Source organism: Aspergillus melleus (assembly GCF_016097325.1).
Source record: "Aspergillus melleus strain CBS 546.65 chromosome Unknown contig8, whole genome shotgun sequence".
Lineage (NCBI taxonomy): Eukaryota > Fungi > Ascomycota > Eurotiomycetes > Eurotiales > Aspergillaceae > Aspergillus > Aspergillus melleus.
In genome coordinates this window covers 57,194-84,225 of record NW_025763377.1, presented here as the reverse complement: position 1 = coordinate 84,225, position 27,032 = coordinate 57,194, and the positions used below count along the sequence as shown (strand labels likewise).

At 50.6% G+C, this 27,032-nt stretch overlaps 9 protein-coding genes across 9 annotated transcripts; 5 read left to right on the top strand and 4 right to left on the bottom strand.

Annotated features, from left to right (window-relative positions):
* Positions 1-779: 779 nt before the first annotated feature.
* Positions 780-4,951, top strand: LDX57_012135 (putative nicotinamide nucleotide transhydrogenase; the record flags this gene model as incomplete). Its single annotated transcript, XM_046093869.1, has 18 exons — positions 780-873; positions 939-1,488; positions 1,544-1,633; positions 1,751-1,802; positions 1,857-2,117; positions 2,166-2,283; positions 2,330-2,782; positions 2,831-2,983; positions 3,028-3,168; positions 3,217-3,378; positions 3,424-3,594; positions 3,639-3,893; positions 3,938-4,071; positions 4,118-4,264; positions 4,316-4,484; positions 4,558-4,746; positions 4,800-4,874; positions 4,920-4,951. 18 exons carry the CDS (start codon positions 780-782, stop codon positions 4,949-4,951), a joined length of 3,246 nt encoding a protein of 1,081 aa, XP_045949848.1.
* A 655-nt stretch (positions 4,952-5,606) lies between these two features.
* On the bottom strand, positions 5,607-7,349 carry LDX57_012134 (uncharacterized protein; the record flags this gene model as incomplete). Its single annotated transcript, XM_046093868.1, has 1 exon — positions 5,607-7,349. One exon carries the CDS (start codon positions 7,347-7,349, stop codon positions 5,607-5,609), a length of 1,743 nt encoding a protein of 580 aa, XP_045949847.1.
* Positions 7,350-8,176: 827 nt separating this feature from the next.
* ADE6 (phosphoribosylformylglycinamidine synthase) lies at positions 8,177-12,262 on the top strand (the record flags this gene model as incomplete). The annotated part of the gene is made up of 1 exon (XM_046093867.1): positions 8,177-12,262. The coding sequence occupies one exon, from the start codon at positions 8,177-8,179 to the stop codon at positions 12,260-12,262; it is 4,086 nt and encodes a 1,361-aa protein (XP_045949846.1).
* Positions 12,263-13,133: 871 nt separating this feature from the next.
* Positions 13,134-14,460, top strand: LDX57_012132 (uncharacterized protein; the record flags this gene model as incomplete). The annotated part of the gene is made up of 5 exons (XM_046093866.1): positions 13,134-13,347; positions 13,393-13,412; positions 13,464-13,568; positions 13,630-14,009; positions 14,076-14,460. 5 exons carry the CDS (start codon positions 13,134-13,136, stop codon positions 14,458-14,460), a joined length of 1,104 nt encoding a protein of 367 aa, XP_045949845.1.
* Positions 14,461-15,752: 1,292 nt separating this feature from the next.
* On the top strand, positions 15,753-16,139 carry LDX57_012131 (uncharacterized protein; the record flags this gene model as incomplete). Its single annotated transcript, XM_046093865.1, has 1 exon — positions 15,753-16,139. The coding sequence occupies one exon, from the start codon at positions 15,753-15,755 to the stop codon at positions 16,137-16,139; it is 387 nt and encodes a 128-aa protein (XP_045949844.1).
* Positions 16,140-18,215: 2,076 nt separating this feature from the next.
* LDX57_012130 (uncharacterized protein) lies at positions 18,216-18,974 on the top strand (the record flags this gene model as incomplete). Its single annotated transcript, XM_046093864.1, has 2 exons — positions 18,216-18,454; positions 18,530-18,974. 2 exons carry the CDS (start codon positions 18,216-18,218, stop codon positions 18,972-18,974), a joined length of 684 nt encoding a protein of 227 aa, XP_045949843.1.
* Positions 18,975-19,493: 519 nt separating this feature from the next.
* On the bottom strand, positions 19,494-19,778 carry LDX57_012129 (uncharacterized protein; the record flags this gene model as incomplete). Its single annotated transcript, XM_046093863.1, has 2 exons — positions 19,494-19,508; positions 19,575-19,778. The coding sequence occupies 2 exons, from the start codon at positions 19,776-19,778 to the stop codon at positions 19,494-19,496; spliced, it is 219 nt and encodes a 72-aa protein (XP_045949842.1).
* A 1,251-nt stretch (positions 19,779-21,029) lies between these two features.
* LDX57_012128 (uncharacterized protein) lies at positions 21,030-21,587 on the bottom strand (the record flags this gene model as incomplete). The annotated part of the gene is made up of 2 exons (XM_046093862.1): positions 21,030-21,209; positions 21,276-21,587. 2 exons carry the CDS (start codon positions 21,585-21,587, stop codon positions 21,030-21,032), a joined length of 492 nt encoding a protein of 163 aa, XP_045949841.1.
* A 2,340-nt stretch (positions 21,588-23,927) lies between these two features.
* LDX57_012127 (NAD(P)-dependent alcohol dehydrogenase) lies at positions 23,928-25,210 on the bottom strand (the record flags this gene model as incomplete). Its single annotated transcript, XM_046093861.1, has 3 exons — positions 23,928-24,209; positions 24,327-24,859; positions 24,943-25,210. 3 exons carry the CDS (start codon positions 25,208-25,210, stop codon positions 23,928-23,930), a joined length of 1,083 nt encoding a protein of 360 aa, XP_045949840.1.
* Between the last annotated feature and the right edge of the window lie 1,822 nt (positions 25,211-27,032).

Sequence of the window (27,032 nt, the reverse complement as noted above, 5' to 3'; positions counted from 1 at the left end):
CGAGGGAGGGGAGGGGGTTCACAAGGCTGTGCATATGCATGGGCTGCAAGAGCAGGGGTTGCGAGGGTAGGAATGCAGTGTTGAACCGAACAAGACGTATGCGACCAACCCGTAAACCGTGCGACGGATACTCTGGAGTCGGCACTCTACCTGTTTCTAGAACGCGGCCTGACATTCCAGGTTGCTTGCCCATGGATCATCACCTGATCCGCCGGGAGAAAGGAGACCACATCATCCCATCCCAACGATGCGACATGCCATCCATCCTCATCCCCGGAGTAGACGACGATCACTGCCCGACGCCAAGCACCACACCTCATCCTCCATGCTTTGACACTGATCCACCCCCGCATTTCCCCTCATTTGGCAGCCTTGGTCACACTCACATCGCTGGCGGCACCGTTCCATCCGATCGCGCGCAGGATCCCCATGCCTTCTCATTGATAGTTGATCGCGGACTGACTCGTGGAAGATCATCCTCCCCCTTGCTGGTCTCGGAGTGATTCTGTCCGTTCCCCTCTCTTTGCGATTTAGTCCTGCGCAGGGACAACAAATCGCGTTAGTGTTGGTACCTATCGCTTTCCCCTCTTATAGATCGGGTATCATCCTCTGGTCATTCAACGTTCTCCTAGCCCTGTCTGTCGACCGCGCCATCCGTGACATTCCAGAGTCTCTGCTGTGGTATGTTGCCAAGGCCATCCCTTGAGTTTCCTGAAGCAATTGAAAGTCTCCTGGCATGAGGTCTTAAGAGTACGGTCGCTTGGTTCGCCATTACAGTCATGAGTGTGCCGCTCTCCCTGCGGTCAGCGCTGGGGGCGTGTCGGGCGGCTCCCAGCGCGCACGTAGTAAAATCGCTTTTCTCAAAACGTCCAGGTAGGTGGATCTTGCCCGGTAGCCATGGAGCGATGTTCCCACTAACTTTAATCTCTGATCGATAGTGACTCAGCTTCACTTGCCGTACCTGGGAAGCCAGCGCAATAATCGCGAACCGATCTCCTTTCCGAAGCCCCTAACCGCTAAACGGCACACGAGCAGCGCTTCCTCTCCCTCGCCGGTCCCCGCTGTCCCCTACTCTGCCCTCACGGTTGGCGTGCCTCGAGAAACATATCCGAACGAACGTCGCGTCGCCCTCACACCTCAGAATGTCGCTCTGTTGCGCAAGAAGGGTTTCTCGCGCGTTTTGGTCGAGCGTGGTGCTGGCGAGGAAGCCCAGCTGCTTGATCAAGCATACGAGGAAGCCGGAGCGACCTTGGTCGATCCATCTGCTATATGGTCCGAGAGCGATATCGTCTTGAAAGTCCGCAGTCCACGACAGGATGGCCCCGTCAACGAAATCAACGCGCTCCGTCAGGGCACGACCGTCATCTCGTTTTTGTATCCCGCCCAGAACAAGCCGCTAGTGGAAAGCCTTGCGTCGCGCGGTGTCACCGCATTTGCGATGGATATGGTTCCGCGGATCTCGCGTGCACAGACATTTGATGCGTTGAGGCAGGTTGCACAGCACCATCGCGAGCAAACATTTACTAATACGGGGATGCTGCAGTTCCATGGCCAACATTGCGGGATACAAGGCTGTTTTAGAAGCTTCGAACCATTTCGGTCGTTTCTTGACGGGTCAAGTAACCGCTGCTGGGTGAGCTCATATCTTTGCAGTAGTCGGTAAAATGTGCTAACTGACAGCTTCCAGCAAGGTTGTGCTTCCCCCGTCGTGACTGGCCATTGCTAACATAAACGTTAAGATCCCTCCCAGTAAAGTTTTAGTCATTGGAGCTGGTGTAGCTGGCTTGAGTGCCATTGCCTCGGTAGGTTGATCTCCGTAGATTCTGAAATCTGTGCCAAGTACCAACCTCGTCTAGGCCCGTCGACTAGGCGCGATTGTTCGTGGTTTTGATACTCGTCCTGCAGTCCGTGAGCAAGTCCAGTCTCTAGGCGCCGAGTTCATCGAAGTAGACATGCATGAGGATGGTTCCGGGCAGGGTGGATATGCCAAGGAAATGTCCAAGGAATTCATCGAAGCGGAAATGAAGCTGTTCATGGAACAGGCCCGCGAAGTGGACATCATCATCACGACCGCCCTGATTCCTGGAAAGCCTGCTCCGAAGCTTATCACAAAAGAGGTTTGGCCGTTATTGTCTGTTTGAATTCACGATGCTCATGGAAGTTAGATGATTGCTGCTATGAAACCGGGCTCCGTGGTCGTCGATCTTGCAGCAGAAGCCGGTGGCAACTGCGAAGCAACGATTCCGGGACAGCTGACAACATACAAGGATGTAACTGTTATTGGTACGGCAACTCGAGATATCCTAGCGTTTGATGCTAATCAGAACAGGATATACCGATTTCCCGTCCCGTTTACCCACGCAATCCTCTACTTTGTACTCCAACAACGTCACCAAGTACCTTCTGTCAATGGCGCCACAGGAAAAGTCGTTTGGCATTGACCTTACCGATGAAGTAGTGCGCGGGTCTATTGTCACACTCAATGGTGAAGTCTTACCCCCGGCGCCTCGCCCAGCCCCTCCGCCGGCCCCGAAAATTGAAGCAGCTCCGGCAAAGGAACAGGCAGTGGTAGCTCTGACCCCCTGGCAAAAGGCAACGCGAGATGTAACCACTGTGACAGCTAGCTTGGGATCTGCTCTCGCCCTAGGCAAAGCAACCGGTCCTGTCTTTATGAGCAACATGATGACATTCGGCCTTGCTGGTTTGGTTGGCTACCGTGCTGTGTGGGGTGTTGCGCCGGCGCTTCATTCCCCTTTGATGAGCGTCACCAATGCAATCTCAGGTGGGACTTCTCCCTACATATTGACATAATAGTGCTAATATGCTCTAGGTATGGTCGGTATTGGTGGTTTCTTCATCATGGGTGGCGGGTATGTTCCTACCACGATCCCGGAGTGCCTTGGAGCAGCGTCCGTGCTATTGGCATTTATGAATGTGTCGGGAGGATTTGTTATAACCAAGCGCATGCTGGATATGTTCAAGCGTAAGAAAACTGCTCTAGTTTCTTTCATCTGCTCACTCAGTCAGGTCCCACCGATCCCCCTGAGTATCCATGGCTCTATGCGATACCCGCCGTGGTTTTCGGTGGAGGGTTCCTCGCCGCTGCCAGCACTGGGATGGCTGGCTTAGTACAGGCTGGGTATCTCGTCAGTAGTCTGCTGTGCATGGGTAAGTGGCACCACCATCTTGGGCATTCAGCTGTTCACAGATAATTAGGCTCCATTTCCGGTCTTGCATCTCAGCAGACCGCCCGCCGAGGTAACATACTCGGTATACTGGGTGTGGTGTCTGGAATTCTGGCTTCTCTTGCGGCAGCGGGCTTTTCGCCCGAAACATTGACCCAATTCGGCGCTGTTGCTGGTACAGGAGCACTTGTTGGTAAGTTCATGAACCCGAGTATTTGACAGTATCTCATTTGTGCAGGAACATTGATTGGACGCCGCATCACACCGACCGGGCTCCCTCAGACAGTCGCGGCTCTCCATTCGGTGGTGGGATTGGCTGCTGTCCTTACCAGCATCGGCAGTGTCCTAGCTGATATCAGTCATATTTCTACGCTACATATGGTAACTGCCTATTTTGGCGTTCTGATCGGTAGGTCCACCGTCCTATGACTTGATAGGTGCTAACGTTGGTAGGCGGCGTAACCTTCACTGGTTCGATCGTGGCTTTCCTGAAACTGGCAGGTCGGATGTCTTCACGGCCAACTATTCTCCCCGGACGACACGTAATCAATTCAACGTTACTGGGCGGCAATATAGCTACTATGGGTGCTTTTGTAACCATGGCTCCAGCAAATCCGGTCATTGCCGCTACATGCTTGGGTGCGAACACAGCGCTCAGCTTTTTGAAGGGTTACACTACAACAGCTGCCATTGGAGGAGCTGATATGCGTATGTTTCTGCCCAGCTTGAAAGAACTACACTGACAAGTTTAGCCGTCGTCATCACGGTCCTCAACGCGTATTCCGGGTTTGCCCTGGTCGCTGAAGGACTCATGCTGAACAACCCGCTTCTTACGAGCGTCGGTTCCTTGATCGGAGTTAGCGGTTCAATTCTGTCCTATATCATGGTAAGATTCTAGACATTTGGTGAAGGCCCAGTGTTAATTTAGGCAGTGCGTCGCCATGAACCGATCCCTCACCAACGTGCTATTCGGTGGAATCGCAGCACCGCAGCAAGCAAAGAAGATCGAAGGTCAAGTCACACAGGCTACTGTTGATGACACGGTCGAGACGTTGTCGAACGCAGAGAACGTCGTCATTGTATGTCATATGTCCATCCCTGGCAGGGTATTCGCATACTAACCCGCATAGGTCGTTGGGTACGGCATGGCGGTGGCCAAAGCACAGTATGCGCTCGCCGAGATAGTGCATATGTTGCGTGCCAGAGGAATCAATGTCCGCTTTGCAATTCACCCGGTCGCTGGGCGTATGCCGGGACAATGCAACGTGCTTCTCGCAGAGGCATCGGTTCCTTATGACAGTAAGTAGGCCCTTGGGCTCGCGCTTCTGGGGTGACAGGTCGCCCTTCCATTGGATGAAGCTAATTAGAATAGTCGTTCTGGAAATGGACGAGATCAACGACGATTTCTCCGATACCGACGTGACCCTAGTCATCGGAGCTAACGACACCGTCAACCCGAGCGCCTTGGAGCCGGATTCGCCAATCTCGGGCATGCCTGTGCTGCAGGCCTGGAAGAGCAAGGAAGTGATTGTGATGAAACGGGGAATGTCTAGCGGATATGGTGAGAGGACATCACCCAGTATCTATGTTGAGGTGAATACTGACAAATGATAGCGGACGTACCCAACCCGATGTTCTACATGCCCGGAACAAAGATGTTATTCGGCGATGCGAAGACTTCATGCGATGGTAAGTCACTGTTCTCGAAATATGATCTATTCTAACTCTGTCCAGCCATTAAAGCGAATCTCGAAGCGCGGAAATAGACTAGCATGTTTGTTACTGTTGTCCGCATTTTGCTTCCATCTTCTTCGTCTTTCTTTCTTTCTTTCATTCATTTTTTCTGTCTTCGTTTTGAGCACTCTGTCTCTAGTGATCGCGAATAGAGGCATATATAGTAAGTTGCTTGATAGTGATAGCTCAGCATTGAATACCAAATATCTTAGCCTACCCGTTCTTTTTTCTACTCTATGTTCAAGATCTGACGTGAGTGTTCTGTTGCATTCGAGATGATCAACATCTGTCTTTTGAAACTTTCACTGAGCAACAAATCAAGATCAATTTACTGCCGTAGATTGTGAACGACTTTTGTTCCGGCAGATGGAGGCTGATGTGCTAGTTCCAATGCATCTTGAACCATGGGGGTCATGGGGTCATTGAACGCAGTTTGGAATGAGCTGAGATCTATTTTTGGGTGCTGGTTTACTCGCTGCGAAGCTAAAAGAGTCATTTGATCTTCTTTTTGTAAGTTGATGTCATCTTCGAGTATAGCAACTCCGCTGTGCTAAAACTATATCAATTGAATCTATGATGAACACCAGTGATAAGGATCGCTTCTTTATGGCCATGCATAGAGGATAACAATGGCTTTCTCAGTACCATCAGTCATTGGAGCCTGAAAGGGCATGAACCTCCTACATTTTACAAGGTCGATTTTGCTGACGCTGAGCAGCAGGTCGTCTCATCCGCGCAGGTCGATAAGCGACAATAACACGATGCAGTGATTGGGGTGTCCGCAGATGCCAGTGCAAAGTCCCGTTGATTACGAAGAAGTATGGCCTCCTTATGTTTGCCGGACCGTGTAAAACACTCGTACAGCCCGTGCAGACCCCAGACATTATTAACCCGAGCTCGTCGACGAGGGTAGGTCTCACTCAGACCGAGATCTTCCCGGAAGGCCTGCTCAGCTTCTTCAACCCGGTTCTGTTCCAACAACAATGCGCCGAGAGCATGACGGACGGGTTGCATCCATGCTGGCGGGTCGCAATAGGGAATTGCGTCTTCAAGCTCAACGGCTTTCCGAAGACTGCAAAAAGCTGACTCAATGTTACCCTTGCGGTATTCAAGCTCTCCCTGTAACATGGCCGAAGCCACTCTCAGCACGTCGACTTCTTTGGTCGGCAGGCTGTTAAGACGACTTTCAGGCACTTTGGAGCGGGCAGCTTCGAATTCGCTTTGGGCACGTTCGGCCTGCTCTATGTGACCTAGGACACTATGAGCAATCCCACGTGCATACAAAATCATCGCGGTGGTGGAGCAGAACAACTCCCGGTGGGTCGGCAACTCCAGGCTAAGGACATCATCCCATCGACCGAACCGGACCAGAACATGCGGCAGAATCGAAAGAATACCTTCGGTCCAGTCTGCCATTGGGGGGCTCTTGATTGACAGAATCTCAACAGTCAGAATATCATGTAGTCGCCTCGCCGCTGAGATGGCATCTTTGAACCGACCGCACATGATAGCTCCGTACACCTTTGCATAGATGTTGTGTGCTCGATACGCCGTGTAAAGGATCGACCCTTTCTCTCTCGAGAAATACTTATCGTCGGCGATCATGGCGTCGTGATTTGACGATACCACTCGGCGATAATCCCCAACTGCAATATCAATATGACTCCCCATGTGCAGCATATGGGAGGCTTCGGGAACAAGATGGCGTAGGCGGTCCGCGGCAGGTAAGGCTATTTCGGGGAAGGGAGACATTTCCATGAGATGAATGTACAAATGACAGAAGGCGGGCTGATCGTAGCCGTCGCGTCTTGCTAGCCCTGATTCAAGGACAGTACGAGCCTCGACAGTGAGAGGGTCGCTGGGCTCGCCGGTATCCACGTTCCACAAGTCTCGGGGCCGACGACACATAAGAGCGTCTACAAACAACGCTATCACATCTCGATCCCGGGGATAGGCATGGTATACCGGACGCATGGCCTCTGCATAAGCATCATTCAACGTCTTGAGGTTAGTAGGGATTTCGGCGGTCGGAAACCGGGCAGCGAGAGCGCGGATCACGTCGCGTTCAACCGGAGAGGCCTGGTCTGCAAGGCTCAAGGCGCGACCCAAGGCGGTCTTAGATCTCTGGACGGAGTGCTCCAAATCGTTCCGATCAAATCGCACCCAGGCCTTGTTGTAGTTGGGACCGGCCGAGTATGCTATTCCCCAGAATGCCATAGCGCAGTTGGGATCATAGACGGCGGCTTTCTCGAAACAGCGAACGGACTCTTCATGGTTGAAGGAGTAAGCCCATACAAGACCCCGATTAAACCATAACTGGGCCTCTGGTGAGCTCGTTGTCACTCGACGTTCATAGGTGCCAAGATCATAGTAATTGTCTGAGGGTTGGAGGGTAGGAGGGAGGTGGGAGGTTTTCCTGAAAGTCGTCATTAGTAAAGAATAATAGCTCTGGGAGTGGATAAAGAGGTGTCCACGTACTCCATTTCTGCAATTGTCCTGTTGACTGTTTGGTTAGGAAAAGGTTAAGGACTTGAGGTAGAAAGCGGGGCAGGAGCTTCTCCGCATTTATAGAGCAGCACCAGAGCACCTACTCCGAAGGTACTGCAGTAGAGGATACTCACCATCGGCGACTCGGGGTTTGTGTCCTACGAAAAAGAGTTCAAGAGCCCCACTAAATCGGCGACAAAAAGGTGCATTCTATTACTCTCTTGCCCAGTAAACTGCGAGATCACATTGTCTACTCTGTGCTGGTCAGGGTCTGAGCTGGTTGAAGGGCCGATGACGGGTGTTGCATTCAAAGAGAGAATACACTTCTAGGACAAGGATCAGTCGCCTTGAGGACACGCCAGGAGGAACAAACGAAGACGACATCAACTATGAAGTATCGAGTGTCATGGTGCTGAATGCCTGAGGCAACAGCGGGTCAATGATCTTCCGCCGGGCGTGTCCACGTGACTGATAGGCAGGCGATAAGCCGGAAGCGGACTAGCGCGGGGCCGGGTTGCCGGCTGGAAAAGAGAGAAAGAATTAATTTTACGACGTTGAGCAGCTTCAACGCCCTCGCGGTGCTCGTGAACGCCCAATCCAACTACTTCTCGGGGATTTGTCTCTCGACATCTCTCTATAGTGAGTCTCTTTCCTTCGTGGAGCTTCCCTTTGCCTCCTTGCGCCCCTGTGGCCTCCCTCCCCCGCGTTTCGAATAGTTGACTCACCCCGGGAATCACCCCACCTCCAGAATTTCTTCCGTCAACCTCACGATGGCCTCCGACTCGACCTACTTGGCCATTCCCGGCTCGGTTGCGTTCTCGCGCTCCCGAGGCCACGCCATTGCTGCTAGCATTGGTGCTCAGGACGTTCGAGCTCAATGGGTTCATTACGTCCACACCTCGCAGCCGTTGGATGAACCCCAACAGGCCGTCCTGAAGCAATTGCTTCACTACGGTGATATCACGGACATCCCGGAATCTTTCAGTCCTGAGGATGGCTCGTTCGATGTCTTTTACGTCTTCCCCCGGACCGGAACCATCTCGCCGTGGAGCACCCAGGCTACGGGTATCTCCCATGTCTGCGGTCTTCGCAAGTATGTGAAGCGCATCGAACGTGGTTTGAAGATCTCGTGTCTGCGTGCCGACTCCTCCGACTACAAGCCAGGCTACCAGGATGTTCTGCATGATCGGATGACACAAATCATTGGTCAGGATGAACCTGATCTGCACTTGATGTTCTCCGAACACAGCCCGCTCCCCCTCGAGACCGTGCACCTTCACGGCAGTGGCAAATCCCCAAAGGAGGTTCTGCAGGAAGCCAACAAGCGTATGGGCTTGGCGCTGGAGGAGTCTGAAATCGACTACCTCGCAGAAGCCTATGGTCCTAACGGCCCCCTCGCTCGTGACCCCACCGATGTTGAGCTGTTCATGTTCGCCCAAGTCAACTCGGAACACTGCCGTCATAAGCAGTTCAATGCATCCTGGGTCATCGATGGAAAACAGATGCCGAACAGTCTCTTTTCCATGATCCGGAACACTCACAAGAAACACCCCGACCACACCGTCAGCGCCTATAGCGACAACGCCGCTGTCCTTGAAGGAGATGAAGCCGCTTTCTGGGCCCCTGATTCGTTTACTGGGGAGTGGAATCACACGAAAGAGATCGTTCATTTCCTGGCCAAGGTCGAAACCCACAACCACCCTACGGCCGTGTCGCCCTACCCTGGTGCTGCCACCGGATCTGGCGGAGAAATCCGTGACGAAGGAGCTGTGGGACGTGGCTCAAGACCCAAGGCTGGTCTCTCTGGGTACTGTGTCTCCGATCTGCTGATTCCAGGCTTCAAGCAGCCGTGGGAACTGGAGGTTGGCAAGCCGAACCACATCGCCAGCAGTTTGGATATCATGCTGGAGGCTCCTATTGGTAGTGCTGCTTACAACAACGAATTTGGCCGGCCCTGTATCTCGGGATATTTCCGTACCCTCTTGACGGAGATTGACATTGGCAATGGTCAGACCGAGGTCCGTGGCTACCACAAGCCCATCATGATTGCGGGTGGTGTTGGTACCGTCCGACCTCAACATGCCATTAAGAAGCCAGAAACTGTCAAGCCTGGTGCTTTCCTCGTCGTGCTGGGTGGACCTGCCATGCTGATTGGTCTTGGTGGTGGTGCTGCTTCTAGTATCACCTCTGGTGAAGGATCAGCGGATCTTGACTTCGCCAGTGTTCAACGAGGCAATGCCGAGGTCCAGCGCAGAGCTCAGGAAGTCATCAACGCCTGTGTGGCCATGGGCGAGAACAACCCCATCAAGTTCATCCACGACGTTGGTGCTGGCGGTCTTTCCAACGCTCTTCCTGAGTTGATCGAGGATTCTGGTCTGGGCGCCACGTTCGAGCTTCGAGAGATTGACACTGCCGATCGCAGCATGAGCCCTATGCAGATCTGGTGCTGTGAGGCTCAGGAGCGGTACGTCATGGCTGTCGGTGAAGAGTCCATGAACAAGTTCACCGCCATCGCTCATCGTGAGCGCTGTGGTTTCTCCGTCGTGGGCCGCGGAGGCGGTACCTCGGAGGAGGAAAAGAGACTCATCCTTCTCGACCGGGAGTCCAAGGAGTTCCCTAAGCCGATTGATCTACCTCTGAACGTTCTATTCGGAAAGCCGCCCAAGATGACTCGTACCGTGGACTCGCGGAAACTGAAGCTACCCGCAATTGATGCAGGCCTCACCACGTACTTGCCTGAAGTTGCACCTAACCGGGGTGAGCTGATCAGCGAGGCGGCGAACCGAGTGCTTTCCCTCCCTGCCGTCGGTTCCAAGTCTTTCCTTATCACTATCGGCGACAGGACTGTCGGTGGTCTTACTGCCCGTGACCAGATGGTGGGCAGATGGCAGACCCCCGTGTCTGACGTTGCTGTCACGGCGACCACCTTGCTCCAGGGAGTGAAAACGGGTGAAGCCATGGCAATGGGTGAGAAGCCAAACCTCGCACTCATTTCTCCCGGCGCCTCGGCTCGCATGGCCGTTGCGGAATCCCTCATGAACATCGCGGCTGCTGATCTCGTCGATCGTCTGAGCCGCGTGAAACTCTCGGCCAACTGGATGTCAGCCAGCAGCCACCCCGGTGAAGGTGCTGCTATCTATGAGGCGGTCGAGGCAATTGGTATGGATCTCTGCCCCAAGCTCGGTATCAGCATCCCCGTCGGAAAGGATTCCATGTCCATGAAGATGAAGTGGACGGATGAAGCCTCAAAGGAGGCAAAGGAGGTCACTGCCCCGATGTCTCTCGTTATCTCGTCTTTCGCTCCGGTCGGCAACTTCAGAAAGACATGGACCCCTGCTCTTCGCCGTCCTGAGGATGTCGGCGACACTGTTCTTATGTTTGTCGATCTCTCTTTCGGCCGCAAGACCCTGGGCGGCTCTTCTCTTGCCCAGGTTTTCAACCAGGTCGGCGACGAGTGCCCTGACGTCCGTGATGTCGATATCTTCAGGGACTTCTTTGATGCTACCCAGCAGCTGCAGGAAGCGGGCATTGTCTTGGCTTACCACGACCGTTCCGATGGCGGTCTCTTCACCACTCTGGCTGAAATGATGTTTGCCGGGCGCGCTGGCGTCGAGATCATGCTCGACAACATCTGCTCTGGTATCGACACGAAGAGTCTCGTGGAGACTCTGTTCACCGAAGAGCTGGGTGCCGTCTTCCAGGTGCGCAAGGAGCATGAGATTCAGTTCCGCTCGTGCTTCGCCACCTGTGGTCCTCCCGCTGGCCTGATTCACAAGATCGGACGGGTTTCGGAACGACACAAGCAGAACCTTGCAATTTACCACAAGGCCTCTTTGGTCTACCGTAACAGCCGTGCCAACCTGCAGCAGACCTGGTCGTCGACGTCCTACCACATGCAGAAAATGCGTGACAATGCCGTGTGTGCGGACCAGGAATTTGCCAATATCCTTGATGATGCCGACCCTGGCTTGTCGTGGAATCCCAGCTTCGACCCCAAGGACAAGGCCGTGCCGTTCCTCACCAGCTTGACGCAGATGTCTCCGTTCAGCAACAAGCCGCGCGTGGCTATTCTGCGTGAGCAAGGTGTTAACAGCCAAGCTGAGATGGCCTTTGCTTTTAACATGGCTGGTTTCTCTGCCGTCGATGTTCACATGACCGATGTTATCTCAGGACGGGTGTCGCTCGCCAGCTTCGTCGGTCTTGCCGCCTGTGGTGGTTTCTCCTACGGTGACGTCCTTGGTGCCGGACAGGGTTGGGCCAAGTCCGTTTTGTTGCACGAAAACACGCGCAATGAGTTCCAGTCGTTCTTCCAGCGTCCCGACACCTTCGCCCTCGGTGTCTGCAACGGTTGCCAGTTCCTCTCCCGTCTCAAGGAGCTGATCCCCGGCGCCCAGAACTGGCCGAGCTTCGAGCGCAACGCTAGTGAGCAGTATGAAGGCCGTGTCTGTATGGTCCGTGTCTCGGACCCGGATCCCGCTAGACCGAGCGTCTTCCTCCACGGCATGAACGGCTCTTCGCTGCCTATCGCCGTTGCCCACGGAGAGGGACGTGCCTCGTTTGCCCAATCCTCCAGCGTCACGGCCCAGACTTTCGTTCGTGATGGCCTTGCTCCCGTCCAGTTCGTCGACAACGCCACCCTCAAGCCGACCACGAAGTATCCTTTCAACCCCAACGGCAGTCCTGAAGGTATTGCCGGTGTGCGCAACGAGGACGGTCGTGTTCTTGCCATCATGCCTCACCCGGAGCGAACCGTCATGGGCGGTATCGCCAGCTGGCTGCCTGCGAGCTCTCATCAGTGGGGAGACATTGGTCCTTGGGGACGTGTCTTCTACAGCGCCAGGAGATGGGTTGGTTAAACTGAAGCCAACCATTAGCCTTGCAACCATCTTTAGTGTTTTCTTATTGCTTCTTTTATGGTACAGGGGTTCAATAAAAGCCGACCGGACGTTACGAAGAATGTTCATGTTTCTGTTTGACTCCTTGCGTTCTACATTTTCCAATGCCGAGGTTGCACGACGGCATATTTAAGAAATATAAATATTTTCTCACGACTTTGGATATAGTGATCGATAACTTGAATGGAATTTCGATAATTTAATTCAACAACCATGCGCTCGTTGTTTTTTCCAGTTAAGCTTCACTAAGTGTGTCCTGCCAGCCACCGGGTCAAAGACTGGCCTCGAGTCATTCATACAATCTACAACCTTGACTCGACTAACCCTAATATGGGTTAAGGCTGACAACTGGGGAGATCTGCAGCTTTTTCTGACTCACTGGTTCTTGGCTAAGCGGGGAACGCAAGCAGGTCAAAGTCAGACTCAGCATGAGGAAAGCCAGCGTTTCGCGAACGGCCGAGGGTTGCCGTTCAGAGAGTCTGCGCCGGGCCAGCTGAAATTCTTCTGCACGTGAGACGCCTCCCTCCCTGTCTCCTTTCCTCGCGAGGCTCGCACGCTCACTATGGATAGATCGGAGTGCAATTATTTCGATACATTGTGACGTCCATGGTTGGTCATTGTGTGCCTAACCGGCCTTCGAACGTTCCGCCTCTTTCTAGGTACGCGTATGGTCGACAAGGACAAGGGCTTGAAAAGTCCGACCCGATAGGTGGTTTGCAGGGCCAATGGAAACATCTTGGCCCCATGCGTTAGGTTGTGCAATCTTGGTCATCCGGTGTCCGTGTTCAAAAAAAGGCTGCGAATATCTCCCTTTTGCTCAACATCAGCTACGATGGAGCCAGTTTCACCAGAGGAGCGTGAAGCGCTTCTCAAGGGCCCAGCTGCCACCCCCCCTCCAGGTTTGCAGTCAAACTTGACGGACCCTCCTAATCAGAAGACTGCATCGTATACTATCATCATATTCTTCGGCCTCTTGGCGACGTTTGCGCTGATAGTTCGTATTTACACGAGAGCCTTTATCTTACGTCGGGTAAAAGTAGCGGACTGTGAGTCGAATATGGGCTTTATTGATGTGTATCTAATGATTGCAGACTCTCTTATTCTTGGATGGGTAGGAATGACTCTCCTTGAGTCCCACTCAACGCCAGACTAATGTAACCAGCTTATGTTTGTCGCTTACCTGGTCAGTGGCTGGCTAGCTGCGGATGCCTCTCCAATGGTCGATCAATGGAACCTGCGTCTTAAGGATTTTATCGACCTGCTTTTTGTACGTGGTCTATGACTGAACCGGACGATTTCAAAAGAGAAAACCCCTGATAAACAGTCAGCGCTTTTACGTGGGCTCCGCTTTCTACGGCCTGTGCATGTTTTTCACCAAACTTGCTATTTTGCTCAACATCCTCGAGATCTTTTGGTCTGACGAAATTCTCTCCAAAACGTGTCATATTCTGATGTGGGCGAACGGCATTTTCTACATTGTCTTTACGTTCCTTCAGATATTTTCATGCCGTCCGATCAGCAGAAGCTGGGATGTATTCATAACGAACGGGACATGTCTCAACACGCGACTCATTACTCTCGTCGCGGGCGCAATCAATGCCGTTTCGGACCTGCTCATTCTAATCCTGCCGCAGCGGCGTATCTGGGGCTTACAATCGCCGCTACGGAAGAAACTGGCGGTCTCTGGGCTATTCTCACTCGGTCTATTGTACTCCTCCCTCCCTCTACAATCAGACCCCAGGCCCTCACAGCTATTCTCGCTAACTATTCCCAGCGCTTGCATCGCCTCGATCGTGCGACTCGCCTATTCGATCATTACCAGCCAGACTTCGAATCGAGCTTACTACGGCTACCTGGCAGGCACCTGGGCCGTCCCCGAAATGTCGTTTGGAATCATGGTCGCGGGGTTTCCGGTGCTGCCGAAATTCATTAGCCATATACGAGAAAAGGACCCAATCGCCAAGTGGAGAAGGTCAGCCAGGAACACGCGCCTGGGGTCGTCTTTTACCGGTCGACGCTCGATCAACGCTCGGGAGGTGCCCCCTGATCCGTCCTCGACGCGCGGCCGCTCCAAGAGATCTAAAGATCCGGACCAACATTTGTTGATCACGTCGCCAAGTCATACGAGTATCGGTAGCAGCTCAGATGGGATGTGCTAGGAGGAATATATACGTGATGCATTTTTCTTGATCGGTATCAGATGTAGAGTATAGGCGTTAGGAATACATAGGTTGGGGCTGAACGGGCGTTCTTTATACTCTACTTTTAGTATCCATTAGTGCATAACTAACGTTGCATCCAAAAATTGCATCCAGATCGATTGAAGACACCCATTCAATTCCCATATCCATGTACCAAGACAATGATGCAATACAATAGACCTATCTTAAGCCAGGTAACGGGCCGCCATCAGCGCGGTTGTTTGTACATATACAACTACAGTCCATTTGGCCCCAGCCTCTCTCCACTCTGGAAAACTGATCCAGCTCAAGGCTGCAATGTGTGAGGGAGGAATGCGCTGGTGCGGTACTCGTAACGATATGTACATATCAACGGCCGCTCGGCGTAGAATGGCCAAGTAGGTACGTACAAATTTACACCAGTCGAACAACCGTGTCCTGGGATGAATACTTAGAAGGAACATGGCAATTATTATTCGTCGTCATCACCAACAAACCGGTTCTATAGCCAGTCGCCATCAATCCAGTCAACATCACCATGAAATAGGCCTCCTACGTCGAGTGTTGTACCTGACTGTGGTTCAACCGGGGTCTTTACTTGACTCATCCAATTCGGCCTCAACATTGTAGCCGAGGAGAGTTTCAATGTTTCTCTGCGGCCTGGGTCTCAGGGATATAGTCTTTTGTTGTCCCCACGCCCAGAAATTGATTGCAGATTATCACAAAAAGTATATCAAAGAAGAAGACACAGAAATTTCTGATCAGGCATTGTAGAATGCCTCACTCATATTCACTCAACTTAGTGGCGAGTAGAATGTAAATGCCCTTTTATGCTATCAGAATATGTGTATTAGAAAGGGGTCTGAAATAAGAGTGGTCGATCAATATACAACAACCTGTCGAAAGGTTACTCAGCAGAATCTTTGAGGGTATTTCCACATCATGGGCATCAGCAGGCTGCCCCATGCTACCGTCTACTAGGAGCAAACATAGAATAGTAATGGTGGTGACGCATGCAATCTTCTTTTACTTGTTAAGTATGTTTCACAACTTGGAAACAACGTTTCTCCACACATCAATAGTCTTTGTTTGTGCTGACATCGGATGTTAAACGAATAGACTGCTGTTGGGCCATGGCCCGTAATGGCAGGACGGCTCAATCAAGGATAACTACCTGATAATTCAAGTATTATATAAAGCCCCTCTTGAGGGAAGAATATCCTACCAACAGCACCACCTCATTCCGCAAAAGTCAAAACTCGTCTGGGACAATGAAGAGAGTCTACTCGGACCGCGCGCCCCGTACCAACGGCCCTTTCATCCACGCCGTGGTGCACGACAACCTTGTCTTCACCACAGCGTGCATCCCCCTCGACCCTGCCACCATGACAATCGTTGGAGGCGGGCCTGAGAACCAGCTGCGACGCATCTTCGATAATATCAAGATCATCCTCGAGGAATCCGGGACGACTTTAGACCGCATCATCAAGCAAAACGTCTACCTGACCGACTTTGAGCAAGTCGAGGCTTTCAACAAAGTGTCTGCGGAATATCTGGGTGACCATATGCCAGCGAGAGCTACATTGAAGGTGTGGGAACTCCCGAAGAATGCACCCATGGGGTTGGATGTCGTGGCTGCATTGCCGGAGGAAGAATAAGTGGATTCATGTTGGTTGGCTTCCAGGAGTCCATCGGATAATGTGTTAAGAGGGCGCGGAAACATTTGGCAAACATACTTACTATAGACAGACTAGACCTAGGCAAAGGGCTGAATAGTCGGGGTTCCGTTATAATATTGCAGTCAGGCCCCAGCTGGACTACAACACTGATCGTCCAGCCACAGACATCACATTATCCTAGTACATACAACCAATCTACAAGTAGTTACGTCCCATCTAGTCGGCTCCACCTGTCTTGAACGGTATTTTGATGCCTTAACTGCCTTGCCGCCATTGCCCTTCGTTCACTGCCCCTTGTTACTGCTATGTCTCTTTATCTTCGCTCCCCTCTCTCTGTTCTTTCCTTTCTATTTTCTGTCCCTCTCTTCTGGCTACTATAAGCGAACATAAGCAACAGTGTTCTACAGCCGAATTGAATATAAACGACACATAACTCGACCGCTGCCAAGATAAGCTCTAAGACAGAGAAAACTGTTTTTAGGGCCTGATCCAGTATGCGGCAATAGCCGTGAGAGTAAATCCAAATCTTGTTTCTTGCAAAGATCATTTTAGGCATCGCTGCCTATTTTCTTGTTTTCGTTGATGCGGTTCGCCTTGATTTTCCGGAAGCGGGACATGTCTGCATCCTGCCCAGTGGAACTCTAACCTTAAAGTGCTCAAAATATCGGTCCTTCCTCATTGTGTATTCATGTATATATAAATCCATGATAGACACAGAAAAAGTACGTTTCCGGGGTGTTAGCTGTCCTCCACATATTCCAGCTGTCCGCCATGTCCTTTTTATACACGTTAATCAAATTGGCTATTCTCTTCTCAGGGCTATTCTCCCTCCATCACTACCTAAAACACCGTAGGACACATGGCCTACCCCTTCCTCCCGGGCCAAAAGGCAGTTTTGTTGTTGGAAATCTAGCGGACCTACCTAAATTCGACGAACCCGAGGCGCTGCATTGGTTGAGACATAAGGATTTATATGGTATGTCGCTGTTGTGTCCTATTCTTCTCCTATATTCTAGAGAAATTGACAAACGTTTTGAAACAAGGCCCAATAAGTTCCGTCAATGTAATGGGGCAGTTGTTTGTCATCATTAACGACGCCCGGATGGCATTCGAACTTCTGGAGAAACGTGCCCCGATCTATTCTTCGCGGCCTAAACAGGTGATGGCGGGTGAATTGTAAGGTTGATTTCTGTTATTTTTCCCTTTAGTAGATTATGCCTGATCCTGGAAATGGTGCTAAGTATCAATATGTAGACTCGGGTGGGAAAACGCACTGGCCCTGCTCCCGTACTCTGCCAAAGTTCGAACTCATCGGCGCAACACATCCCGGTTCATTGGGTCAAGAAAGAAAGTCACGGATCTGCCGTTGCGGTCTCTCGTGGAGGCAGAATGTGGTCACTTTTTACTTCATACGTTCAGGGACTCGAGTGAACTATTGAAATATATTCGACGGTTAGTTTCTACTTACCAGAGGGGGGGTATCCAAGTTTACATTGGTGATCGCCTTCTGACAAACGCCAGAGAAGCAGGTGCTGTGATCCTCAAGTGTATTTACGGCTACACGATTGAATCCCATGGGACAGATCCCCTTGTTGATGGGGCCGAACAGATTGGAATCGAATTTGCTCAGGCAGCTGTTCCAGGTTCTTGGGTCGTCGATATACTTCCTTGCTGTGAGTTTTCTTGCCCTCATATTATCCTACAATTGCATTACTAACGGTAGAAAGTAAAATGGATACCCGACTGGTGTCCAGGCTCCAAGTTCAAGCTCTCAGCTCGGAAATGGCGTCGCAATTTAATGGAGTTCACGGAGACGCCTCATGCCTTTGTCAAAAGTGAAATGTCTCATGGCAAACACACCCCATCTATTCTTTCCAGTCTCCTTGATCAGAAGCAATTGAGTCTTGCGAACGAGCACTTACAAAAATGGCTTGCCCTCTCTGTGTATGCAGCTGGGGCAGATACTGTATGTCTAGGTCTATTGACACCATGTCTTCGATCGCCTCATTAACAATTCCAAAGGTAGTCTCAGCCATCGCATCATTCTTCCTCGCCATGACGATCTATCCAGAGGTCCAGCGGAAAGCGCAAGAAGAAATCGATCGCGTGGTGGGATGCACTCGCCTCCCGAACGCCAAAGACCGCGGGAGCCTACCTTACATCGATGCGCTCGTCAAAGAGACCCTACGATGGAAGCCAGTAGCGCCTATGGGTCTTCCGCATACCAGCACAGCAGACGATATTTTCGAGGGGTATTTTCTCCCCAAGGGGACGACGGTGTTGGCGAACGTTTGGTATGTACTCTGTCGTAATGACCTCTACGAGTTCCTTTTTTATCTACCATGCGATATCTAACCACTGCCACCTAGGTATTTCACACATAATCCAGCAACATACCCCGACCCAATGTCTTTCCATCCCGAACGCTTCCTACCGACAGACAAGAAACCCACATCGGAGCTTGATCCCCACCGCTTTGCTTTCGGGTTTGGACGACGCATGTGTCCCGGCCGCTTCCTCGCCGATTCGATGATCTTTCTGAACATTGCGCAGTCACTGGCAGTGTTTAATATCGGCAAGGGGAAAACAACCGATGGGGTAGACATTGAGCCGGATATAGGGTTCAAGCCGGGGGTTGTTAGCCATCCGCACCCGTTCACGGCTACAATTACGCCACGGAGTGAAAAGCACGAGCAGCTGGTGAGGGGTATTGAGAAGGTGTTCCCTTGGCAAAGAGGTGATGCGGATAAATTAGATGGAAGGTGGAATGTTCGTGGGCATGAGCGAGGCCATGACACGAAGGCAGAGGTCTAGTACAGTACTGGAAGCTTGACTATTCTATGGACATATATACCCCAGAGACAGTGGTTACCACCTGGAAAAAGAAAAGAAATCAGATTGTAGTTTGTGGGATGCAATGAAGATGTCAAAAATAGTGAATTAATATTAAGATCTATAAAAAATACTCGGAAGGTATGCCATTTAAGCATGCAACCACTTTTACATCACGAACAGGGTATTAGATAGTAGTGTTGGCCTGTTGGGAAAACTGCAGTCTAAAATTAGCCCACGAAATCTAGACCGTCGGGAAGTGGCCTGACTTACACCGCCGAAAACAAAGATGATGTCATAAGTCATGAATTTTTTGACGACCGAAAAAATGCCGCAAATTTGTCAAATAATCGCGCCCTCGAAAATATTACTCTGTCATTGAGTTAGAAAAACCGAACCGAACAGAATGCAGTTGCCCATCAGAACATACCATATCGATTGAACTCGCAAATTTAGAAAAACACTTTTGTATGTTGAGATTGCCCTGCAAGGACAATGACCTCACCGAGAAGCCTGCTATAGGGAAAAAAATATAGTTAGTATTGCCGCATCTAAACAATCAACACCAACAATTGAACTCACCATCTTCGACTGCATTCTCTCTTCGGAAATGCTCGAACGAGCCGACCGTGTGAATATCGATCCTTTGCGCGATTCAGACATGGAAGACTTCCTCGATCCCAGCAAACTGCTTGTTTGTGACGATCCGCGATGCGAGTTCATGGCGCGGCGGAGGGAGAACTTGGGAAGCGAGACTTCAGGGAAGGGGTCGGCGTGGAACATCATGATTATTGAGGTGGACGATTTCTTCGGGATAGACGTGAGATGGGATGTTGTAAAGGCTTCAATGGAGGGACTGTTGATCGAATAATGATATCCTGAAGCTATTTTGTACCTGCATCACGACGGCCTCGCAATTATTTATAGTTATCCGTGGCCGGACCGTCTGGCCGGGAAGCCACTCGGGAACGGGACCCGAGCAGGTTTGAAGAGTTTTGGCGAGTGGAGCCCCTGGCCTCGGGTCGTGCCCCGAATGGCTCGATCACACCATTCACTGCGTGGTTTTGTTGTGGACAAGGCGTGCCTGGTCGATCATCAGGCGATGAGTGCTTTGTGGCGTGACTCATTGACTGTCATTTTAGGGGAGGACTGAGTTTGATTCAAGGGATTGGCATGTCTTTTGTTATGACTCTTGCATCTATTGTCACCTAACTACGTGGGATTGTATGGCGATATCCCGGGTACAGGTACCCGGTCGCCGGATAGGTGCCATCGCATTTACGATGGCCGGTTCTAGACGACAATCCTCGAGAACACGGTGGATTGAGTTGTTGCCAGAACTGGCTCTTAGTTCCCACTAAGCTGTTGCTTTTCGTCATCAATGTCCCGAATGAGAGCACATCACGTCGTTTCCGAGTAGACATTCGGGACCTCAGCCCTCTGTAAGACCCACTTTTCTTGAGTTTTCTTGAAGATTCTTCACTGCTTCCTTTCTTTTGTATTCTCTTTGGCCACTCTTTTCGACGTCAAATCTTTGTAAGTCCAAATTGTGCTGTGCATTTGCAGTTAGGAAGATCGGGTTTGACTTCCGAAGCCTAGTTGTAAGCCTCATTTCAATATGATAGAGCATGAAATCATCAATCTTGATCACAAATACGAATAGGGTCGTCCCCACTTTAGAACCTTAGTTTTGGCCCTTGTCCCATTTTTGTCCTTTTGTCGATATCCATATTCCGGACCGGACGGACCGGACGCCATGTTTCTGAGAGGATTCGAAGACAAAATCAACTAACTGCCAATGAATTGCGTAGGAGAAAAGGTTTAGCATATGTATGTGCTCCGAGATTTTTGTTTTACTTACGACCATCAATGCTTTTTAAATTATGCTGACCTAGCAGGTTACAGCTATTGACAAGTATGACAAAAGAGACTGAACCTCATGATTGTTCGAGATCTAATGTCCACTATGTTTGAGCTCTAGAACACCTTCCATGCCCTCGATCTTTGATACCTTCGCGGGTAATGATTCGGTACAAACTACTCCTCAAAAGTACTAATGAAAGTCAAATAGATTTCCTGAGCATCCTCCGTCTTTGCACCGCTCACTTGCACCGTCTCATCCTGAGCTGCAATTGCTGCCGCATACCACGTGGGTCCTCCATGGGGGACATCGTCATTGTCGATGCCAATGTTGCCAATCAACTGTTTGGTGTCTCTCTGCGGAGGAAGAGAAAGTAAGTTAGTCGACAGTGAATGAAACACGGATAGGGAAGGCTCCTTTACGTTATCTCCATCGTGAGTGCCAACCCAGGCGACGGACCAAGTACCGGAGGTGGTGGTGATCGTGGAGTCGTCGTCCAGAATCAACCAGCCCTTGTCGCTAGAAATTCCTCCTTGGCCGTTGCCAAAGATTTGGGCGCAGTTTTCTGTCACGGTCCATTTGCCGTCGGCGTTGAGGCAGCCGGTGAATTCGCTCTCGCCGGCGAGGTTAACCCGGATTACACCCGCTCCTCCTGGAGGATAGATGGTCTCTTCGCCAACAATGGCAGAGGCCAGGACGAGGGCCGAAGTGGTGAGGGAAATGGCGAAGCGCATCTTGGAAGCTTGAGTGGTATAGGTTGAATGTGAATGCTAGACTGACACAAACGATGGTTGCTGTTTGTTGAACAGCTCCAAACAGGAGGAGCCATCAGCGCTTTTATACTCGAGTGCTTGGCTTTTGTGAGGCAGATGGTTACATTTGATCGATTACATTGTTCTTCACACGGTCCCAATTCATGGCAAAGAGGACCGGGACTCCCAGAGCGCTTGTTCAGCCGGAAGACATGCCATGAACTTGGGAATGTAACATGTCGGAATGACTTATTAATTCTCCATCAATCAGGACCGATCGCGCTATCCTTGATCATGCACGTAACATCAACTTACTCGACGAAATCGGCCTGCTCTGATCTCAGTCCTTTTACGAGCAGATACTAGTACTTCGCATGGGACTCGTAGGGTCGGTAGCACATCAGAACGTTGCGAAGGATGACATTATGTCGATGTTCCACCTTAGCGCGGTAACTAGATTCCTGGCGCGTTTTATTGGGGAAGATTGAATGGTCAAGTTCCTGGTACTTTGTCCAATGCATAAACAAGTTAGCCAAGCTACCCAGATTAAGTTAAATGGATGTAACCCTGGATTAAAGATAAGAGTTTGACAGCGGTGATCCGGATCGACTGGTCCGCACTCGGCGATTGTTGTTGAGAGGAATAAGCAGAAACAGCAAACCACCAATACCTAGCGCAATAAGGCCCCCCAACAAGGATTTTTAAATTGTCTCGGCGTGGAACATGAGAACATATTTGCTTGTTTATATGTCGAAATCTATACTTGTGTCTGCACTCTCGATCAGAGTCTGTCAATTCATTTGAACAGCCTATCATCGGTCAGGCCTTTTGAAGGCATATGAAATTACCTCGACAATTGGACTGCTAGGATGCTATCAAGTTCTCGTAGAGGAAAACAGTCTAGGAGAGTACGGTGTATCCGCGGCCCATACCATCTTGCCACAATAACGACAGGGGTGCCCCATTGGCACTGCTACATCGCTCAGGGGTAGCACACAAGCCACGCCAATCGATCTCGCCACTCAGCCCTACCCTTGATGTTTGCTTTTGTTCGTTCATATGCAGGGTAATATATGACGAGGGGTTTATCGATCATGATGACATTCTGTTATCTTTATACTTGTTTGCCCTAAACCTGCTACATGCCAAGGTTTGATAGATTGCAGAAGACGGCACTAGGTCTGATATGGTCATTCCGGTGATTCAAACCTCGTAATAGGCTATTTCGAGGTGTTCTAGATCGACTTGTGTCTTAGACATTGGTCAACTCGGCGAGAAATCGCAGGAAGGACTCTAAGGAGGATGGCAAATGAGGATGCACCTGTACAGTCAACTGGACCGTATAGCTTGGCTGAGAAAGGCACCAGGTTCTACACACCGGCTGACCCTTGCTCACTAAGCCATATCTTTAGGTCGTTCCTCACAGCTGAATTTAGCCGGATTATCCGGCAACTACCGCCTCAATATTTCAACAGGTATAGCAAAGTCCCATAGCGGGATTCCCGAAAGGGCTGTGGTGGTATTTGCAGACGGTCAGCACGTATCAACGCCTAGATAATCTCTAACTAATACCTATACATGTAGTCATATTCGGAAAGCGCACTTGAGACATCAAAAGTTGTTATCATGGAATGCTAGACTTGCGAAAGATTCATCGGCACGAACAACCGCCAAATTCGCCGTCTCGAACTCCGCAGTGGCCCTACACCCCTTCAAGTGCATGCATCGTCCAAAATCATCATACAGGAGTTTGGGCATCGGTGCCATCCCCCACTGACTATCTTAGTATTCAATAAGGACCATGCCAGCTTCCATGTCTTGCACAGAAAGATCAATCTATGGTTATCTCTAATTTTCAACCCACAGATTACATGCCTAAAAGCACAAGGACAGAAGAAGTGACTGGATAGCAAATGGATCAACTGACGGCCTTCCTCATAACATCCTAGATTTCACTTGATATATAAACATATGCGGTTATCCAATCACACCTAGCCACCTGCATGTATGGCCTAGAGTAGGGGAAACAAGCAATAGGGCTCATACAGGTTATCATAGGCCTAATATGGCACTAATTGGACAGCCTATACTCTACGATTAGCTTGGGCTATCTAGTCACACCAATATGCAGTCTACTGATTTGAGATTGAGGGGGAAATATGAGAAAAATGCTTTAACCTTGGGCGCTCTTATTTGATTCATTACACAGCAAGAAATATGTATGCAGTCAAATGCAAGGTTTATTCAGAATCATGCACCTGAAGAATACTCATTATTTCTGATCAGCACCATATATCACTCTCTCTTATTTTTCAGTTTGACTTAATGCTCTTCATCAACAACCTGCACCTTTATAGCTTTTGCCGCGGGGTTGCTCGCCGTGTCAAACGCTTTGATCCCATCATCCAGGGCAAACCGATGTGACACTAATGGCTTCAGATCCACCATTCCGGCCGCCACCAGACTAATTGCCTTCGGGTAAATGTCATGATACCGGTACTGGAATCTCAGGTCAATCTCTTTGGCTGCCATGTGCATGAATGGGATGTTCTGAAAGTCTTTGCCCACTCCGATCACGAACACCGTGCCTCCGAAGCGTGTTGCCTAGATTGGTATCACACATTAGTTCTCGTCTGTGGAGTATAGCCGACTATCGCTGCCGTATTTTTGACTTCGAAAGGTCAAGTGAAGACAAAAGAAGAGAGGGAAGAAGAAACTCACATAAATGCCCGCCTGCACACTACTCTCTACCCCGGTGCACTCCATCACTAACTTCGCCTCTGTGCCCAACACCTGCACAATCCTCTCACCCACAGCCTGCGCCGTCTCCCCAATCTCGACCTTCACCGTCCTCACTCTACCCACAAGCTCTTTTGCCTTCTGCAACCGATTTTCATCAACATCCGTAATAACAATCGGCTCTGCGCCCGCCGCATTCGCCGCCAAGAGCGTCACCAGACCAATCGGCCCGGCGCCGCAGATCACGACCGGATCAGCAAGTCGTAAACCCGAGCGATCCACACCCGCCAACGCAACAGTGAGTGGCTCTAGCAGTGCACCTTCCTCGAAAGATAAGTGGTCTGGAAGCTTGTGAAGCCAGGCTTCCGGGTGCGCGTGGTATCGGCGCAGAGTGCCATGGTGAGGCGGAGTGGAGAAGAACACCACGTCCGGACAGGCGTTGTATTGGCCGCTTCGACAGAAGGAGCAGGAAGGCTTGGAGCATGGAATGCCGCATTCAAGGGCGACTTTATCGCCTGTCCATTTGGTATTGCGTAAATATGTGATCGATGTGGAAGCCAACGCATGCAGGGTATGGTAATATGATATTGAAACGTACCTGGCTTAAAGTTCCGCACCTCTTCGCCTACTTTCAGCACGACGCCTGCACTCTCGTGTCCGAGTCCGTTATCCCCCGTCACGACCATGGGTCCAATGTGGCCGTGTTTCCAGAAATGGACGTCAGAGCCACAGATGCCCGTGGCGCGGACGTGGATGAGACATTCATGTGGCTTGAGGGAAGGAATGTCTGATTGTACGAGACGGAGGTCGTTCTTGGGGCTTGTGTGAATGGCGAGGTTCTGTGGTTTGCGGGTAGTGATGTCCATCTTGTCTTTTGGGGCTGCGGAAGATCTCTGAGCTTAGGCTGTGGTGTAAAGATGAAGTTTGAAGGAATGCGACATAAGCAGTCTACAAGAAAAGGGATACCTATATAGATCTAACCATCTTCTGCTGTATTATTACTATGAATATAATGCTTTTGTTGAACGACTGTATATTCCGAAGTTAGGGTTCACTATGTCGGAGATAGCTCCGAGTGGGGCTTTCCGCCTCGGCGTGTTCCAGACGACTCGGCCCTGAGGTTTGGACGAGGCGGAGCTGGGCTGCTGGAGTTATCGCCGAGTGAATAATGTCATCTGGATTTTGTATGGATCAGCAGAAGGCGAGATCGTTGAAGCGGTACGCAACCGACTAGTTCACTCTGATAGTTTAAGTGAGGCTGCGCAGAACGACACTCCAACTTGTGTTCGCAATACACTCGGCCAGTTCAACATAACCGGAGAGTTCGAAGCCTTAACAAGAGCGCTTCGGAAGACTGCGAAGTGAATGCCGGATGGAAAGCCACCGCTGGTCCAGCAAATGTTTTATTACATTTCACACAAGCATCATCTACATGTACCCTTAGAAGAAACGAATTCCAAGTCCACCAATCCGCTATAGATGAATGATCATATACTATAGCTCTCCTGGAATTAGAAACATTATGCGTCGGACTTCGTCGAGCTTGAGGTGTTTCTGCTTGCACCTGACACACCCTAGTCGGGATTTAGTATGTGGTCGGCGAGTCGTCATTGTCGAGCTATGATGGAATGAAAAGTACGGAGTACGGAGTACGAGATATAAGGATCGTGAGAAAAAGTCGAACAGATCTGCCTAATAATGGTGAGAAGGGCATGTGCTGATTAAGTATCTCCTCCACTGCTCGGTAGTTGCTCAACTAACTGATTACTGCGCATCTTACCTCATCTCATCCACGGCTTGGTACGGCCGAAGAGTTCCAGAAGAAAGCACGTTTCGCTAGGGTCTCCAGCTCGGACTGGACGAGGACGTTGCCCGTGCAGTAGACTGATTCCCAGAAGTCACCACAATTTCCTCCTCGGATATCATATTGCTTTCGGATGCGTTCTCTCTCGTCACAGAGAACCAACGGAAAGATCCGAGTAATACACCCGAAGGTGAAGCATAAACACTAGGTGGTATGAAAATCATAGGCAGTATCCATGGGAACCCGGAGGCAGTACTGTAGTATTGATCGAGCTATATTCCGGCCTTCCTTTTCTTCTCCCGTGTGTTCTGCCTAACACCAAGTAAGGACAGAAAGAAGATTCGCAGCGTTCTCGTAATTAGCAGGGAAGCGATTGAAGGTTCTCAATTGAACGTACAAAGGCGGCATGGCGTGACGTCACAGAAGCCGTGACTCCCTTCGTTCGACATCTTCCTCGCGCGAAAAGTGTCACTATCTCTGCAGGTTTTTGACACCGGCTGCTCGCACGAGCCGGTAGATTTTTGGATACAGGTTGTTGACCTTGGGCTGAGCTTTGTTTCGGGATCGGCCTCCGCTGAGTTAATCCACAAATACGAGAGCTTATTTACATGTGTACTATGGATATCGTTTACTTTTTGAGCATGCATTCCTCCGCTTTCTTTTTTCCTTTGGTGTGTTTATTCTCACAATAACAAAAAATAAAACAAAGAACATACAACAGCCGGGATTCGCTGGTGGTCACCCACCCAACTACTAACCGGCCGGCGTGTGGCTTAAGTACGGCTGAGCGGACGGGAAGCCCTGTTCTCCACACCCTGTGGTCGTATGTATTTAGTTTAGTACGTAGATAATCTATAGAGTACACAAAGTGGGAATGCCATTCC